The following is a 14,668-nucleotide window of genomic DNA, read 5'->3' as shown; positions in this document are numbered from 1 at the left end:
ATAAAATTGATATGTTGTTTACACGTCATGTCAAGTTGGTCACTTCATCATATTCTGTTGGTCAACACAGATAGAACTTTGGCCCAGACCGTGTTCCATCTTAGGTCATTCATATTTTGTCATCTTGCCCTTTTTATCATTTTACTCCTACCCTATACTGCCTGTTTACACAGGGTTGTTCATCTTATCCTATTAATGTCATGTCACCATCCACGTGCCTAATCATCCCGGCCCTATATTATCCTTTATATTCTTTTATCATATTTATGGATTTCCTGACGCCAGGTTCAGATTTAATATCTTATTGAAGTCTCCATGCTGCCTGCCTGCAGCCACAAACTTGCGATGATGCACGTTTTTCATGCCTGGAAATGCCAAACTTGCGATGATGCACGTTTTTCATGCCTGGAAATGCCAAACTTGCAATGATGCGCGTTTTTCATGCCTGGAAATGCCAAAACGCGATGATGCGCGTTTTTCATGCCTGGAAATGCCAAAACGCGATGATGCACGTTTTTCATGCCTGGAAATGCCAAAACGCGATGATGCGCGAAAACTAGAGTTCTCAACAGGCCCGACAATTAAGACCTGGCCCTACATGCATGGGCCATCATCAAACCCTGTACACTCAAGAGAATGTCCCCGCTACCACCATATACTGTATGGAGCTGACCTGTTCTGACATTCCATGTTGATCTGACCTCATCAAACTCTGTACACTCATCAGGCAAATATTCAATATATGCCATCTACAAACTGGTGTGTGGATGTTCTTCCTCTTCCTTGCATCAAGGCAAAGATGCCTTGATGCCTGACACCCAGCACCTGGCCTGAATATAGGCATTGAGATGTGCACACAATCTTCTCTGTGAACTATACTGTAGTATGCACATTTGGTTTAGTCCTAGACCCGAATCCTCAGACATTGGAACCTGTGTTGTAATGGATCCAATGTAGTCATTATTTAGTCACAAACCTCTTATTACTTTTTATTGATTCAATATTTTTAAAACCCACAGACACACTTAACCACTTTAACTTGTATGTAAAATACATTCCAAAAGTAGCAAAAATAGACGATCTATAAGCTCACAATGCTGTATGGCTATGCTGTATGACAAAGTGGGAATGTATTTACAAAAAACATTATAAGAAGTTGATATATGGAGAGTTTCTGCCTGATGGTGATGATAAGTAATGATAGTAATTAAAGAAAGTAATAGGCTAATAATAGGAACTAGAATAAAATAAATCAACATACAAATGTTACCCATCAGTGTTTTTGACAACATTTGAGCCTTTGAATTGGGATCACGCACAAACAGACAAAAAAGTATAACTAAAGTTTTCAAATAATTGTAGTAGAGTAAAAAAAAAAAGTACAATAATTGCCTCGGATATAGTGGAGTAGAAGTATAAAGTATTGAAAAATGGAAGTAAAGTAAAAAGTACCTCAAATTTGTACTTTGGTATAGTACTTGAGTAAATGTATTTAGTTACTTAATTTAGCCTACTTTCCGCCACTGGGTGAGGCATGCATTCCCGACTTGCCTCGAGTATATCCCTCTGCCTGTTCATATTGAAATGGCTATTAGGTGCTATTAAATATTATGGTTTGCACATCATAAAGAGTGTGTGTGATTCTCAATTGAAGCAACCACAGAAATGCTTCACCAAAAGCCCATCATCATCACCATGGTAACCTGTCACCAGGGAATACTGTTGCCCTGCCAATCCAGGTGGTTCCCGCTGTCTTTGTCGCTGAGTGATGACATCACACTGAGCATGCCCTGTACGCTGTCCTGGGAGGTCAAAGGAGCCTGGAGCAGAGACAATAACAATTAAAAACTAGAAAGTTAATCGCTGCAAGCAGCGATAAGGCGGGACCATGCAAGCAGGAAGGCAATAAGCAATAAGAATAATATGCAGAATAAGCCTGAAAACTGAATTTGAGAAAAGAAGACCATGTATTTGACAGGGTCTGTATTAATTGTGTGTATGTATTGAACCCATGACTTTGTGTTCCAAAGGCGAGAGCCCTACCTACTGAGCTATCCTGACCAGAACACAGGAAATCACATCTACTCTGTTAAAAGGTTTCCGGGGGAGGAGGACCCCAGACCCTCTGCTTGGGGGGTCCCCACCACCCCCCAAAATTACTCCTGGATTCTCACAGTCCAATGTTGGCAGCCCTGATCTAAGGCCCTTAAACCACACCAGTTGCAACTCCTTGCATCAAAACAGTTTTAAGGCATGTCACACTAACTCCTTTCAACTACCATTGGTGATAATGGTTGCAAGTAGTTGCATGTTGCAAGGAGTGGCATGGCGGTAATTGGTGCGGTTTGGGCCTAAGAGCTGTGGTTGTGCATCCCAACAGTGTTTTCCAGATGAAACCACACTCCACGCTCCAACCTGACCTTGTGTGAATCATTGATGAGACAGCAGGCGGGACAGTATAGAGGAGGTCACACATATTGTACCATAGCTCTGGTCTAGAACATTAGCGAGTTATTGCTAACGCCCCGCTGATCACGCTGCTATTCTCATGTGTGACGGTCTCCTTCTTTGGTAAAAATGAACACAATTATTCACCGAAAAACAAAGGCAGTTTTATGTTGTTGAAAGTCCATAGACTTTTATCGCTATATGATGATGCGGCTACTCTGTGTAAAAAACAATCAATGGTCATTCATATTGACCAGATCTGATGGGGAGAAGATGGGGTCCTGAGACGCTTTCCACACCCTGGAGAATATAGACAACACAAAACTCTTTTGTTTCGGTGAGTAGCGGAATAGTGGACTTTTCGGTCTGTGAGAATAGCAGCCCATCAGAGCTATAACCGTCATCCCTCCTCTCCATTTCTCTCGGTCTCCTCACTCAGCTCCTTCCCTTCCATGTCAGTCTGGACCCATCCAGGGTGGATGGCTGCATGTGGCCAGTCTGTGGTGCTACCTGAACACTCACCTCCTTCCCTCCCATGTCAGTCTGGACCCATCCAGGGTGGATGGCTGTGGCCAGTATGTGCTGTGATGCTCCCTGAACACTCACCTCCTTCCCTCCCATGTCAGTCTGGACCCATCCAGGGTGGATGGCTGTGGCCAGTATGTGGTGCTCCCTGAAGTCCTCGGCTTGACAGCGAGTCATCATGTTCAGAGCCGCCTATAGTGGTAAAAACAACAACAACAGTAGGGATGTCCTGATCACGTTTTTTTGCTCCCAATCCGATTCCGAACATTTTATTTTGAGTATCTGCCAATACTGATTTGTCCCGATCCGATATAAGGCCAATGAGAACATGCAGCGACGCCACCAAATTTGGAGCAACGCGTATTGGTTTAGCGAAATATGAGAACATGCAGCGACGCCACCAAATTTGGAGCAACTCGTATTGGTTTAGCGAAATACAAGGTTCACTCCCACTCCTATGCCACCTTTCCTTTTATTTCTCAATTTTGCAACCCTGATTCTTTCACCCTGTGTCAATTATGCCAACCTGGGGAGGGCAGTGGATTGACCTCATGCTTCCTTCTATGCATGAGGAGTCCAAGCTGCATCTTTAATTTTCACCTTACAGGGGGGAGTTTCCCCGGCCGGATGTAGCGCGTGGAAGGAACGCGTTATTCCGAGCATTTCCTTTCCCCTCCATCAGGCGCCCCGGCTGGCCAGGTGGGAAAGCAGTTTAGAGACCAGGATTACTGCATGTTTTTTGTGAGGGTACCTACCCTAGGGCAGGGGTTCTCAACCCGTGGGTCGCGACCCCTCGGGGGGTCGCCAAATTATTTTGGGGGGTCCCCAAATTATTTTCTAAAAAGAAACTGCAACTGAATGGCTGGAAAATGGAAATGAAGAGTTTACATATAGTCATAGTACATGCATACACCTTCCCTAATGATTATATCTGCTTTCAGTATGTATTTATGGTGTATTGTCTCTATTATTAAGGTTATTGTAGCAGTCAATTTATATTGGGGTTCGGGTGGGGCGGGGGTCCCGAGACATTACCAAAGCATTTCCGGGGGTCCCCGTCCAAAAACGTTGAGAACCCCTGCCCTAGGCTAGGGGACACGGGGAGAACATGCAAACTTTGCCACCTTCCCTGCTGGGCTTTCCCAGGCTTTTCTTTCCCCTTTGAAAACAAAAAAACGCCTACAGTCCCGAGTCTATTGATCTAGAGTTATCTCTATCATCACTCCCCCAATAAAGTTAATCTGTTCACCATAACATCTTGTTATCAAGTACATCATGTACTTGGCGCTGGAACAGATTATTGCACATTTGGCTTCTTGTAAATAGTTTTATTTTGATACTTATTCAATTATAATTTGTGTATTCACAGATTTCACAGGACCTTCTTGAACATGGTGTTTTCATACCAGCTACCAGCAGATGGCGTCACAAAGCCTCTATCAGGAGAGGAGATTAAATCCAAAAAGTAAAGTTTACTTCTATCTTTTGTGACTGCCCTTTACTTATGGTATTTAGACAGATTGAAAATGTAACATGACACATCTCTCCAGATCTTAATCAGAAAGTACATTTTAAAACCAATCAAGAGGGAGAACCCCACAGAGATAATTTATCAGCTTCTGTTTTTATAGAGTTCCATTTCCAAGTTTGTCTGCAACGTTTGTTTTTAGTTTCATCACTTTCATTTAACTTGTTTGCATGGTCCTGTATCCTCACAGGAGTTCTCTCTCCTGACTAGTGACCAGAAAATAAAATGGCCAGGGCAGAATACCAGTTGTTTTCCAAAGAGCTGGTCTAAGGAGTTGGACCACTATTACTGAATAATAGACACTCAGTAGCAATGATTATAATAATATACAGTAGAGTAGACAGTAACACTTATTTTAACCCATTTACTGTAGGACTGAGACCAGACTCTACAAAATGTCTTCTAAATCATGACAGTTTTTACAGTTTTTGGGCCCCCCCCCCCCAAGCAAAGATTTGACTTAAAAATGTTCTCTCTGAAAGAATATATATTCAAAGATTTGCGCCACATTTTCACAATCTTTCAAAAATAGCAGATCTGCAAGCTCGTAGCGCTCGTTCCACGCTGAGCTTGTAGATCTGCAATTTTCCGATAGCTAAAGTATAACATAATGCTTAAAATACCAAAAGGAGTTCCCGTCCTGAATCGGTTAACAAAGGAGAATGACACTTACACCATCTTTAATCTTTAATTTGGTGTCCTTGGTGTTCAGTTTGGTTAGTATCAGTGTAAAACAGATATTATTCGACATGAGGGTGTAAAATGAAGTATTTAAATAACATCGGTCACCTTGCTGGTCCTGTATGCGTACATCGGCGCGATGTGGAAGTTCTCTGGACATTTCTCTATGGAGCCTAATAGAGAGGAAATATTGATGATTGCTGATCTCCTACAAGACATATGGCCACCTATGACAGAGAGAGAGAGAGAGAGAGAGAGAGAGAGAGAGAGAGAGAGAGAGACAGTTTATACACCAGGTTATACAAACAATGAAAGTGCTGAATACAAGGACATGACAAAAGAAAAGCTAATGGCTTCCACTGACCTTGACCTCCATGCTTTAGGGACATTTGCTCTGCTGCTCTCTTCAGGTGAGGAAGAAGGTGCTATAGAGAGGGAGAGAGACAGACAATGACTGAGACAAGCCCTATAGAGCGTCGCAGTCCCGCCTCCTACCCTGGACCAGGAAATGAAATCCAATGCATTATTCTCATAGACATTTCTTAAAGTATTTATTTAAAGACGGTTACGCCGCGGACAAAGCCAACTCGAGTCGTGACAACTCATGACAACACAAACAATATTTTGGACCAAACAAATAATTAGAAAGAAGAAAAAAACGGCAGGTTACAACACTTTTTTTGTTATTTTTCTTCTTTGTAATTATGCCTAAGATTTAGACTCTCGTATTTATCGATTCTGACGTCATCACTGACGTCAGAATCGATAAATACATCTATGAGAGTCTAAATCTTAGGCTAGAGACAAGCCAGGATGGGTGGTGGTGGGGGCTCAGGAGGTAGAGTACCCGCTTGGTAACCGAAAGGTTCCAGCTCGATCCCGGGCTCCTCCAGAGTTAGCATGTAAGTGTAAGTAAGTGACCTTGAGAAAGACCCTGAACCCTTTCGCTGAGTCCCTCCCCAACCCGTCCTTGTCCAAAAGGCACGTTAGCAGCGAGGAGACAGGGCAAGCTGTCCTTCTACCCCATAGGGATGCATGTTAAATTATGGGATTTCTCATAAATAATCGATCATTTCAGTAGCAAGAGCATCATAATGTCTTCTAAAGCTAGTTACCAGGCCTGCAGTAGGCTATGCACTATGGATACATTTGCATGACATTATTTAAATAATCTAGAAATACGAGGAAGGAGGGAGAAATCAACTTTTAACACTTGCTCGACAAGAGTTTTCATGTTGCATGGTAAGACTATGGTCATTAGTATTATTGCCATCACCTCTGTGGGTCAGTCGTGTAACTTTCCCGACGTTGTAAATGTTCAACAACACAGCCATGCAAAATAACACTGACAGCTATGAGGTGGCGATCTTGACATAGCCTATAGCAACAGTTGCTAAACTAATTTGGATTGGCATTGGACAATCGCTTTGTGGGGTGGGATTTAGTGAAGGGCTCCCGATGAGCAGTTTGGTCAGGGCCTTGCATGGTTTCCTCTGCCGTGTGTGGGATTTGGTTCCATTTGTACACTCTCAGAGTTCATTGAGACACTTCAGCTCAGATTGACCATTTATTGCAAAGTTATTGCATTTTAGTATGGCGGTGTGGCTCTGCTCATGTGATATCTGTGTACCGAGACACAGGTCTGATATCACATTTGATATCTCCGATTATCTGTGCACCGAGACACAGAGATACAATAGATTTGGCTCTCCCCAGAGCAGAGCCAAAGATACAATAATCCATGAACAACAATACACAGTAATAACATATCAACGTCAACACATGATTCAACACAATGAATCAACACAATCGCAAACAATCCAATAATATCCCATAACCCATGGACTAAGAACAGGGAGGCAGCCGGGGAGGTGGGGGATTATTTTTTTTTAGCTGGGGACCCCCTGGAACTCCATGGAGGACCCCTGGGGGTCCCCGAACCCCACTTTGGGAACCACTGCTTTACACCACTGGCAATTTAATACAGATCTTTGTTTTTCCAGGGAAGTAAACCAGGGAATAGCAACACACACATGTTACTCTGAGGAAAGGGAAACAAGTCACAGACCTTGGCCAAGAGAAATGGTCCGACCACGTTGACCTGATACACCTCCATCATGCCGCATCCTCCCGTAGCAGACAGTGGAGCAGATCCGTGCAGTTTGTTAATGCCTGCATTGTTAATTAGGAGATTCAAACCACAGGTCCCTACCCTCTCACCGAGGGCTTGGGTAGCAGCTGAAATGCTGGATTCGTATGCAGTGTCTGCAGTTAATGCAATGGCACACACACGCACGCACGCACGCACGCACGCAAGCAATAGAATTATTAATGCAACAGCCATGGACAATGCATACACACACTTAACACGCAATCAACAGTCACATCATATAAAAGCAGGCGGGGCCTCGGGCCAGCCCAGTTAGGGCCCAGGTAATTTCCGGACCGTTGGACTGACGGCCATATATGGTGGTGGATTGATTGACGGATATATATGGTGGCATGACGGACGGACGGACTGACTGACAGGTTTGCTGTACTGTATATTAATTAATTAATTAATAACATTTTAGCATTAACCCATTCTGGGCGGGAACCCCTTTTGGTGTTTTAAGCATTATGTTATACTTTAGCTGTTGAAAAATAGCAGATCTACAAGCTCGTAGTGCGGCACTTGGTGCCGCACTATCATTTTTTTTTTTTTTTAAGTAATGTTTAATTATTGAATCAATGAAAGGTTTGGTTTTGTAAGCGGTTGTGTATAAGCAGAATAGAAAATGTGTACAAAGGTGTGCTCTATTTACCTAGTTTGATGACAGTGATCCGTTTGGGATTCTCATTGGCCAGCTCTCTCAGGGCCTAATGGGAAAAGAGTGCCAGAGTTAAGCCAAATTCCAACACCCAAAATCTCTGCCACTCGCTCACTCACACTCGGTCACTCCAGCATGGCGGTGTTACGGTGAAATATGTGACCATAGTGTAGAGACAATCACAGTGTCTGAATGTAAATCATAGTGGTTTGTTTATTAGCAGAGTTCAACCTAGCGATACTTAGGTCTCGTATTTAGGTCTTATTTGAAGTCCACAAGATGGTCACATATTTCGACAGATGGAGTGATCAAGTGTGAGTGAGCAAGTGGCCGAGATTTGGGGTATTGGGATTTGGCTTTCTAAGAGACTTTGAATGGGAAAAAGTGCACACGGTACATGGTAGATTCTACATCATTAACCAAGACTGAGAGGACAGCACATCATTTATTGTTGGCTATATGTACACTTCTGCTAGTTTGGCTAGTTTTGTAAAGATTTTAAATAATAGATTAAATGGTGTTATGTATATCCTTCTACCCCCTACTAAGCGTTCAGCACCTCAAACATCTTCCAGCGGCCATGCCGTTAGCACACATCTCTCTTTGCACAAAAAATGATGCATGCCACAGGAATCCATCTGCACTACATTGCATCCATGCAACTGTTATATTTACTGTACAAATATTGCTTTTGTATGACATACTGTTCGCTGTGACGCAAAATACATTACAATTTCCACATTCACTGACCCCTCCCCTTTTCACTGCACACACATACACGCACACACACACACACACACACACACACACACATACTGTACAGTACACTACAGTATGTTACAATATAGTATGGTAAAGTACAGTACGGTACAGTAACGTGTGATACAGTACAGTACGGCACGGTACGGTACAGTACGGTACCGTATTAAAGGCCGCCATCTTTGATTTTCAAGTGGCTCGGTTTCTTAAGTCGAAGAGTGACCTTCAGAGATGATTTGTACCAAATTTTACGTTTGCATCACCTTGTGAAAGATTCTCTCAGAATATGGCTGTTAGCCGCTGTACTATACAGATATCTTGTGATTTATCTATGGAGTAGGAACAGTATCAAAAGTGTCACAGTAAATATTACAGATTTGTAACTCACAAGTTCAGATTTGCAACTCACGTGAGTGAACTCACAGGTTCACATTTGAGTTTTGTATCCACAAAATCACTCCGAGAACATGGGCTATATCTAGCCCATGGACTTGTAATACACACACGCACGTGCGCACACACATACACAGGGCACAGCAGCACGGTACAGCACAGTATGCTACAGTACAGTATGCTACAGTACAGTACAGTACAGTATGGTAAGGCACAGTACAGTACAGTATGGAACAGTACAGTATACAGTACAGTACTCTACTGTACAGTATGGTAAGGCACAGCACAGTACAGTATGGAACAGTACAGTATTACCTTATTACCTTAGTACACTATTACCTTATTACACTATTACCCTATTACCCTATTTCACTATTTCACTATATTTCATTACTATATTTAAAAAAAAAAGTCTCCATAAAAAATATACCCACCCTGACAAAATTTCTTTTTTCACACCCCTTTATTTTATTGACGCAGAGACGCAGAGACAGTGACGCAGAAGAGAGTGATGCAGAGAGAGTGACGCAGAGACAGTGACGCAGAGAGAGTGACGCAGAGACAGTGACGCAGAGAGAGTGACGCAGAGACAGTGACGCAGAGAGAGTGACGCAGAGAAAGAGAGAGAGACGGCATACTATAGCATGCCGTTTTTTCATCATTTTTGAGGATTTGAAAAAAAAGACGAAAATCACTCCGAGAACATGGACTATATCTAGCCCATGGACTTGTAATACACACACGCACGTGCGCACACACATACACAGGGCACAGCAGCACGGTACAGCACAGTACAGTACAGCACAGCACAGCACAGCACAGCACAGTACAGTACAGCACAGTACAGTACAGTACAGTTACCCTATTACCCTATTTCATTATTTCACTATTTCCCTATATTTCATTACTATATTAAAAAAAAAAGTCTCCATAAAAAATATACCCACACAGTATAAATATACAGACATACAGACAGTGACGCAGAGAGAGTGACGCAGAGAGAGTGACGCAGAGACAGTGACGCAGAGACTGACCATTGGCCAAAGGATGTTCTGAATTGCTCTGAATTGAAAATGTAAACTTTGAACGTGCATAGATCATGAACCGTTTGACCGTTGGCAATGACACTTTGATACACATATGTGTCTCCTCATGCCGAACAACTTTCGTGTTCTGACTTTTGACCTCTGACCTTTAGATCATCCACCATTTTGAATTATATGAAAAACAGTTCAAATGTATCTCCTCCCAGGACCTTTGATCAAAATGCATAAAAACGTCTACACGTGAACTTTGGACCTATACGGACACAAAATCGTAGTAATTTCTTTTTGAGTTTTTATGAGTCAATGAAAATGGCTGGTTTGTGAAAGTTCATGCATGACGCTGAATGCCTCTAATACATGCATGCAGCGTCATATGCTTATGTCACTTTAGTTTACAGTATAGTAGAGGGTCATGCCAAATAGCACTGGAAGCAGTCTTACTCCAATTGGCCAAAGGGGGGCGCTATAGGATTTTTTTGAAAATGAAACCTTTGAACAGTCATAACTCATGCTTCGTTTGGCCAAATTTCATGGCACTTGTTTCCACATGTTCCTTGACTCAGGGGGAACACATCTGTCACTTTGACAAGTAAGCTCCGCCCTCAGATTTTCCGCCATTTTGAGCAGTTTGAAAAATGCTTATTCCTGATTTTCTGCCCTGATTTTTGAGCAACTTGCGTGAAACGTTCTACACGATGGACCATTATCTGAAATCCCAGTTGAAGAGGAGTTTGTACGTGAACACATGAACAGCACACACACTGTAGAAATGGATAATGACATGCCCAAAACGAGGACACATACCTGTTAACAAAAACACTGAATGATGTTTACAATGAGAAAACTGACTGTGTCCAGATAGCTCAGTCAGTAGAGCTCTTGCCCTTGGACTACAAGGTTGTGTGTTCAAATCTGGGTACCGAAAACTCAGCCCATGATTCTTATTTGTGCATATTGTTCTTATTGCATATTGTCTTCTTTCTTGGTCCCGCCTTATCACTGCTTGCAGCTATATTTATTATTATTATTGTTGTTGTATTATTATTATTACCCGTATTATTAGTAGTAGTAGTATTATTATTAGTATTATTATTATTAATAATAATAATAATATTTTTTTATGAACTAAATAATCCTACAATGCCATATTCAAGGATGGGGCCTGCACAAAATTATTTACACAAGTATACACCTGTAACATTTGATTCCACACGCATTAGTTATACCACAGGCCTCTTTAAATTGCACCATGTGTCGTAAACAAACTATCCCCCATGCAGCTTCCTCATGTCATGATGGTTGCACCCCAAGACTTACGCAAGCTATTCGAGCAAAACTCCAACTCGTTTCAATATTACTAAATTCTCGGGTGCACAGTCTAGAAGAGTTACTGTACAATAACAGACAATACCAGCACTCACAGAACTGTCCTTAACCCAATATATCCTTTAAGACCTGAGGCCAATTATAGGTTTTTCAGAAAACTGTTTTGATTCTGATTTAGAGATCTTCTAAATCAGAATCAAAACAGTTTTCTGAAAAATCTATATTGTTTTCTATAGGTTTCATGTATATCATGTCGAGGGCCCCCAAAATTATATTATATTTGGCAGACCCTCATCTCAAAATATTTGCTTCCAGGGACCCCCAGAAGCAAAGATTTGAGTTAAAACGTTTGCTTTAAAATATTAAAATATTTGAACACATTCCCATGACTCTGCGATTCAAAAATCGCAGATTTACGAAGTGGCACGAAGTGACGCCCTGTGAGCTTGTATATCTGCTATTTTTGAATAGCCAAAGTATAAAATAATGGTTAATGTGGTCAATTTAAAATGACACAAATGCGTTCCCGGTTTTAATGGGTATTAAGGCATAAGGCCATGACATGCAACATGGCCTGGCCTCCCATAGAAGCACTCCCATAGAAGCAAACCTTTCTAATTCTGCCCTGTACTCATCAACACCTCAACACAACATCGATTGACAGTTCACGTATAGTGAATAACCAACACAAAGTGAGTAGAAGAGCTTGACTCTTACCTCTGCTCCAGATCCCTCGGGCTCTCTGCAACAAGCATAGATGTGATCCTTGTTGCTTGTAACCTGAATCAGCTGTCTCACCAGCTCCAAACCGAGGCCCCTGTTGGTCCCAGTCACCAAAATGTTTCCTCCTAACTTCCTTGACATGATCTCTCTCTCTCTCTCTCTCTCTCTCTCTCTCTCTCTGTGTGTGTGGTTTTGTCTGACCTTGTCCTGTGTGTCATAACTTGTAGTGTTGAGAGATTACGTTGACACAGACATGCATAGCCTGTTTAGCACTCCTTGCAACAAAGTTCTTCTTTCTCTCTCAACGTGTGTTTACATTTGTCTGCACTTTGACCCACCCATGTCTTTCAGTTCCTTGTGAACAAACATACTCTAGTCTGCCAAACACAACTCAAATATACAATGTAATCACTTATACTTATACTACACAGCCCAGAGCTATTGATGTCAAGACTGCTGTGAGCTTGTAGCTTAATTGTAGCTATTTTCAGGGTGCAACACCTGAGCCGTGTGTGATGGCTGATTGCTTTTTGATTGCTGCTCCAATGATGAGGGGGGAGCAATCAGCAATCAGCGATCAAACACAAATGTTTGATCAAACCATGTGACTCCCATTGGAAAAGCATTGTGGTGGCCCAAAAAAACGACCAAACATTGCTTGATTGGTGTTTGGTACGTGTGAATGAGGCCTCACCCAACATTTGAGAGGACCTGTGATGTCATGACATACTTTTATTTGTGTTTTTTCTATTAATTTGGTCATTAAGGTCCACAGAATGAGACGTCTACTCTGCCGGAAACATTGATCGAGAGGGGGGTTTTCCAAATCACCCAAATCACTGAATGCTCCTTTAAAATAAAATACAAATACAAATGTAGACCTATATTATTTAATGATGTATTATGATAGGCCTACATCATGGATATACAGTATATTACCAGATTTGTATTTGTATTGTATTTATGTTGTTAAATAAATAGCTAAGTGCCTAATTATTGGGGTTCAATAGCCAATTTAAATCCAATAAATGCATTTTTTTAAAGAAATGTATGTCTTTTAAACGCCCATGCATTCTCAATGGCAATAGCACAAACTTTGGCATGCTATTAGTCCTACATACTTACACCTAGAATCCCCATTCAAACCTATGTAGGTTCATCTTATGGTGGACACGTTTGCCTGAAAAGGAATCTTTGAAATGTTTCATAGTTTTAGAAATATAGTGCTTTAAAATTTGAGAAATTCAGAATGGGGGTCAATGGCAGATTTTGGCAAGTAAAGATTTGAGTGGGGTTTGAACCCACAACCTCCAGGGCGGCCGTCGCGTATTGTTTAGCTAAACGGCCCTAAACGAGGTCCCATTCATTCTCTATGGTAGTGAAATTTCACTACGGGCGCAGTACCGCTTCCGGCCGCAACGTGGGTGCGGACGGCGGCCGCGGCGCTGTCCTAAACTTCGGTAAAGATGTAATATATGTCTGGCCACAGAGTGGGTGTGTGGACGGGCAGTGGCGCTGTCCTAATCTCACTGCCGATGTAATATACGTCTGGCCACAGAGTGGGTGTGGATGGGCTGGCTGTGGCGCTGTTCTGAAGGTCACTGCCAAATGCCTCTGTTCTTCTTCTCTCGAGTTATGTTTATCCTCTCGTCTCGTTGTATTTTTTCCTGCTCATCATCATCATCACCTTTGTGTTACTTTATCACAGCGAACAATCACATCAAGGTCTGTGAAATATTTTGTAATGAATAGCTGACTCTCTCGCGATTTTGGCGTTTACGTTTTATATATTTTTGGACGAGATTAATGCCTGGATTCATGTTTACGTCACATACATGAAGTCCCGAGCAGCAGCAGAAACTGACAGGTTGGTACAATGCATTGTCTCGACCACAGAAACGCCGATAAAGACGTGTAACATAATGTGTATACATTGACAGATTTTTTATTTTGCACGTCTTTGACAAAGGAAGGGCTGCTAATCGAATTAGCGTGTTAGCATCATCGTAAACAGACGTTGTATGATGGGGCACGAACAGATCACTTTCTGACTTGTCAAAGGAAACGTTTTAATGCTTATATGTCTTGGTGATTTGGTGAATGTAGTGGATTCGTTTTTAGATCGATCAGGGATCTGTTAATTATGTACTGTGCTGAGCTGTTACTGTACATGGAGCTGAACTCATGCAACCAGCAGACAAAATAATAACTCACTGTATCAGTGTTTACTCCTTAGACCCTACACAAGACCCGATGTTATATTTCATGATTTAACATTTATTTGACTGAGTTTAATGGTCTGATTTGTTGAAAATAGCTGATCAACAAGCTCGTAGATCGCCTAGTTTCAAATAGGCTTTATAGTGGCTTTAGCTGATGTTGATGCTATTTACAAAATCTGGGGGTCCCCGGACCCCTCGCTGTGCTAT

General features: G+C 41.9%; 1 protein-coding gene across 3 annotated transcripts; it reads right to left on the bottom strand.

The window, feature by feature from the left end:
• Positions 1-975: 975 nt before the first annotated feature.
• LOC306922864 (C-signal-like) lies at positions 976-12,740 on the bottom strand. Of its 3 annotated transcripts, none has more exons than XM_079500740.1 (7): positions 12,234-12,740; positions 7,987-8,041; positions 7,251-7,447; positions 5,547-5,607; positions 5,291-5,409; positions 3,055-3,165; positions 976-1,820 (listed from the first exon to the last, which is right to left on the bottom strand). In XM_079500740.1, the coding sequence occupies exons 1-7, from the start codon at positions 12,378-12,380 to the stop codon at positions 1,707-1,709; spliced, it is 804 nt and encodes a 267-aa protein (XP_079356866.1). In that variant the 5' UTR covers positions 12,381-12,740; the 3' UTR covers positions 976-1,706. The 3 variants fall into 3 exon arrangements, with proteins under 3 accessions (XP_079356866.1, XP_079356867.1, XP_079356868.1); XM_079500741.1 differs by having other exon boundaries at positions 7,251-7,354; XM_079500742.1 differs by lacking the exons at positions 5,547-5,607; positions 7,251-7,447 and having other exon boundaries at positions 5,291-5,355.
• Between the last annotated feature and the right edge of the window lie 1,928 nt (positions 12,741-14,668).

This window comes from Electrona antarctica (assembly GCF_951216825.1).
Source record: "Electrona antarctica genome assembly, chromosome: 5".
Lineage (NCBI taxonomy): Eukaryota > Metazoa > Chordata > Actinopteri > Myctophiformes > Myctophidae > Electrona > Electrona antarctica.
The sequence above is the reverse complement of the archived record's forward strand: the minus strand, read 5'-3'. Positions and strand labels throughout refer to the sequence as shown.

What these genes read in the sequence shown, in the direction of transcription:
- LOC306922864 (XM_079500740.1), bottom strand. Translation starts at nt 12,380, where the DNA reads ATGTCAAGGAAGTTAGGAGGAAACATTTTGGTGACTGGGACCAACAGG. An exon ending in GACCATTTCTCTTGGCCAAG is followed by an intron (nt 5,608 to 7,250) that starts GTCTGTGACTTG and finishes CCCTCTCTATAG; the next exon opens with CACCTTCTTCCTCACCTGAA. An exon ending in CTGACATGGGAGGGAAGGAG is followed by an intron (nt 1,821 to 3,054) that starts GTGAGTGTTCAG and finishes TCTCTGCTCCAG; the next exon opens with GCTCCTTTGACCTCCCAGGA.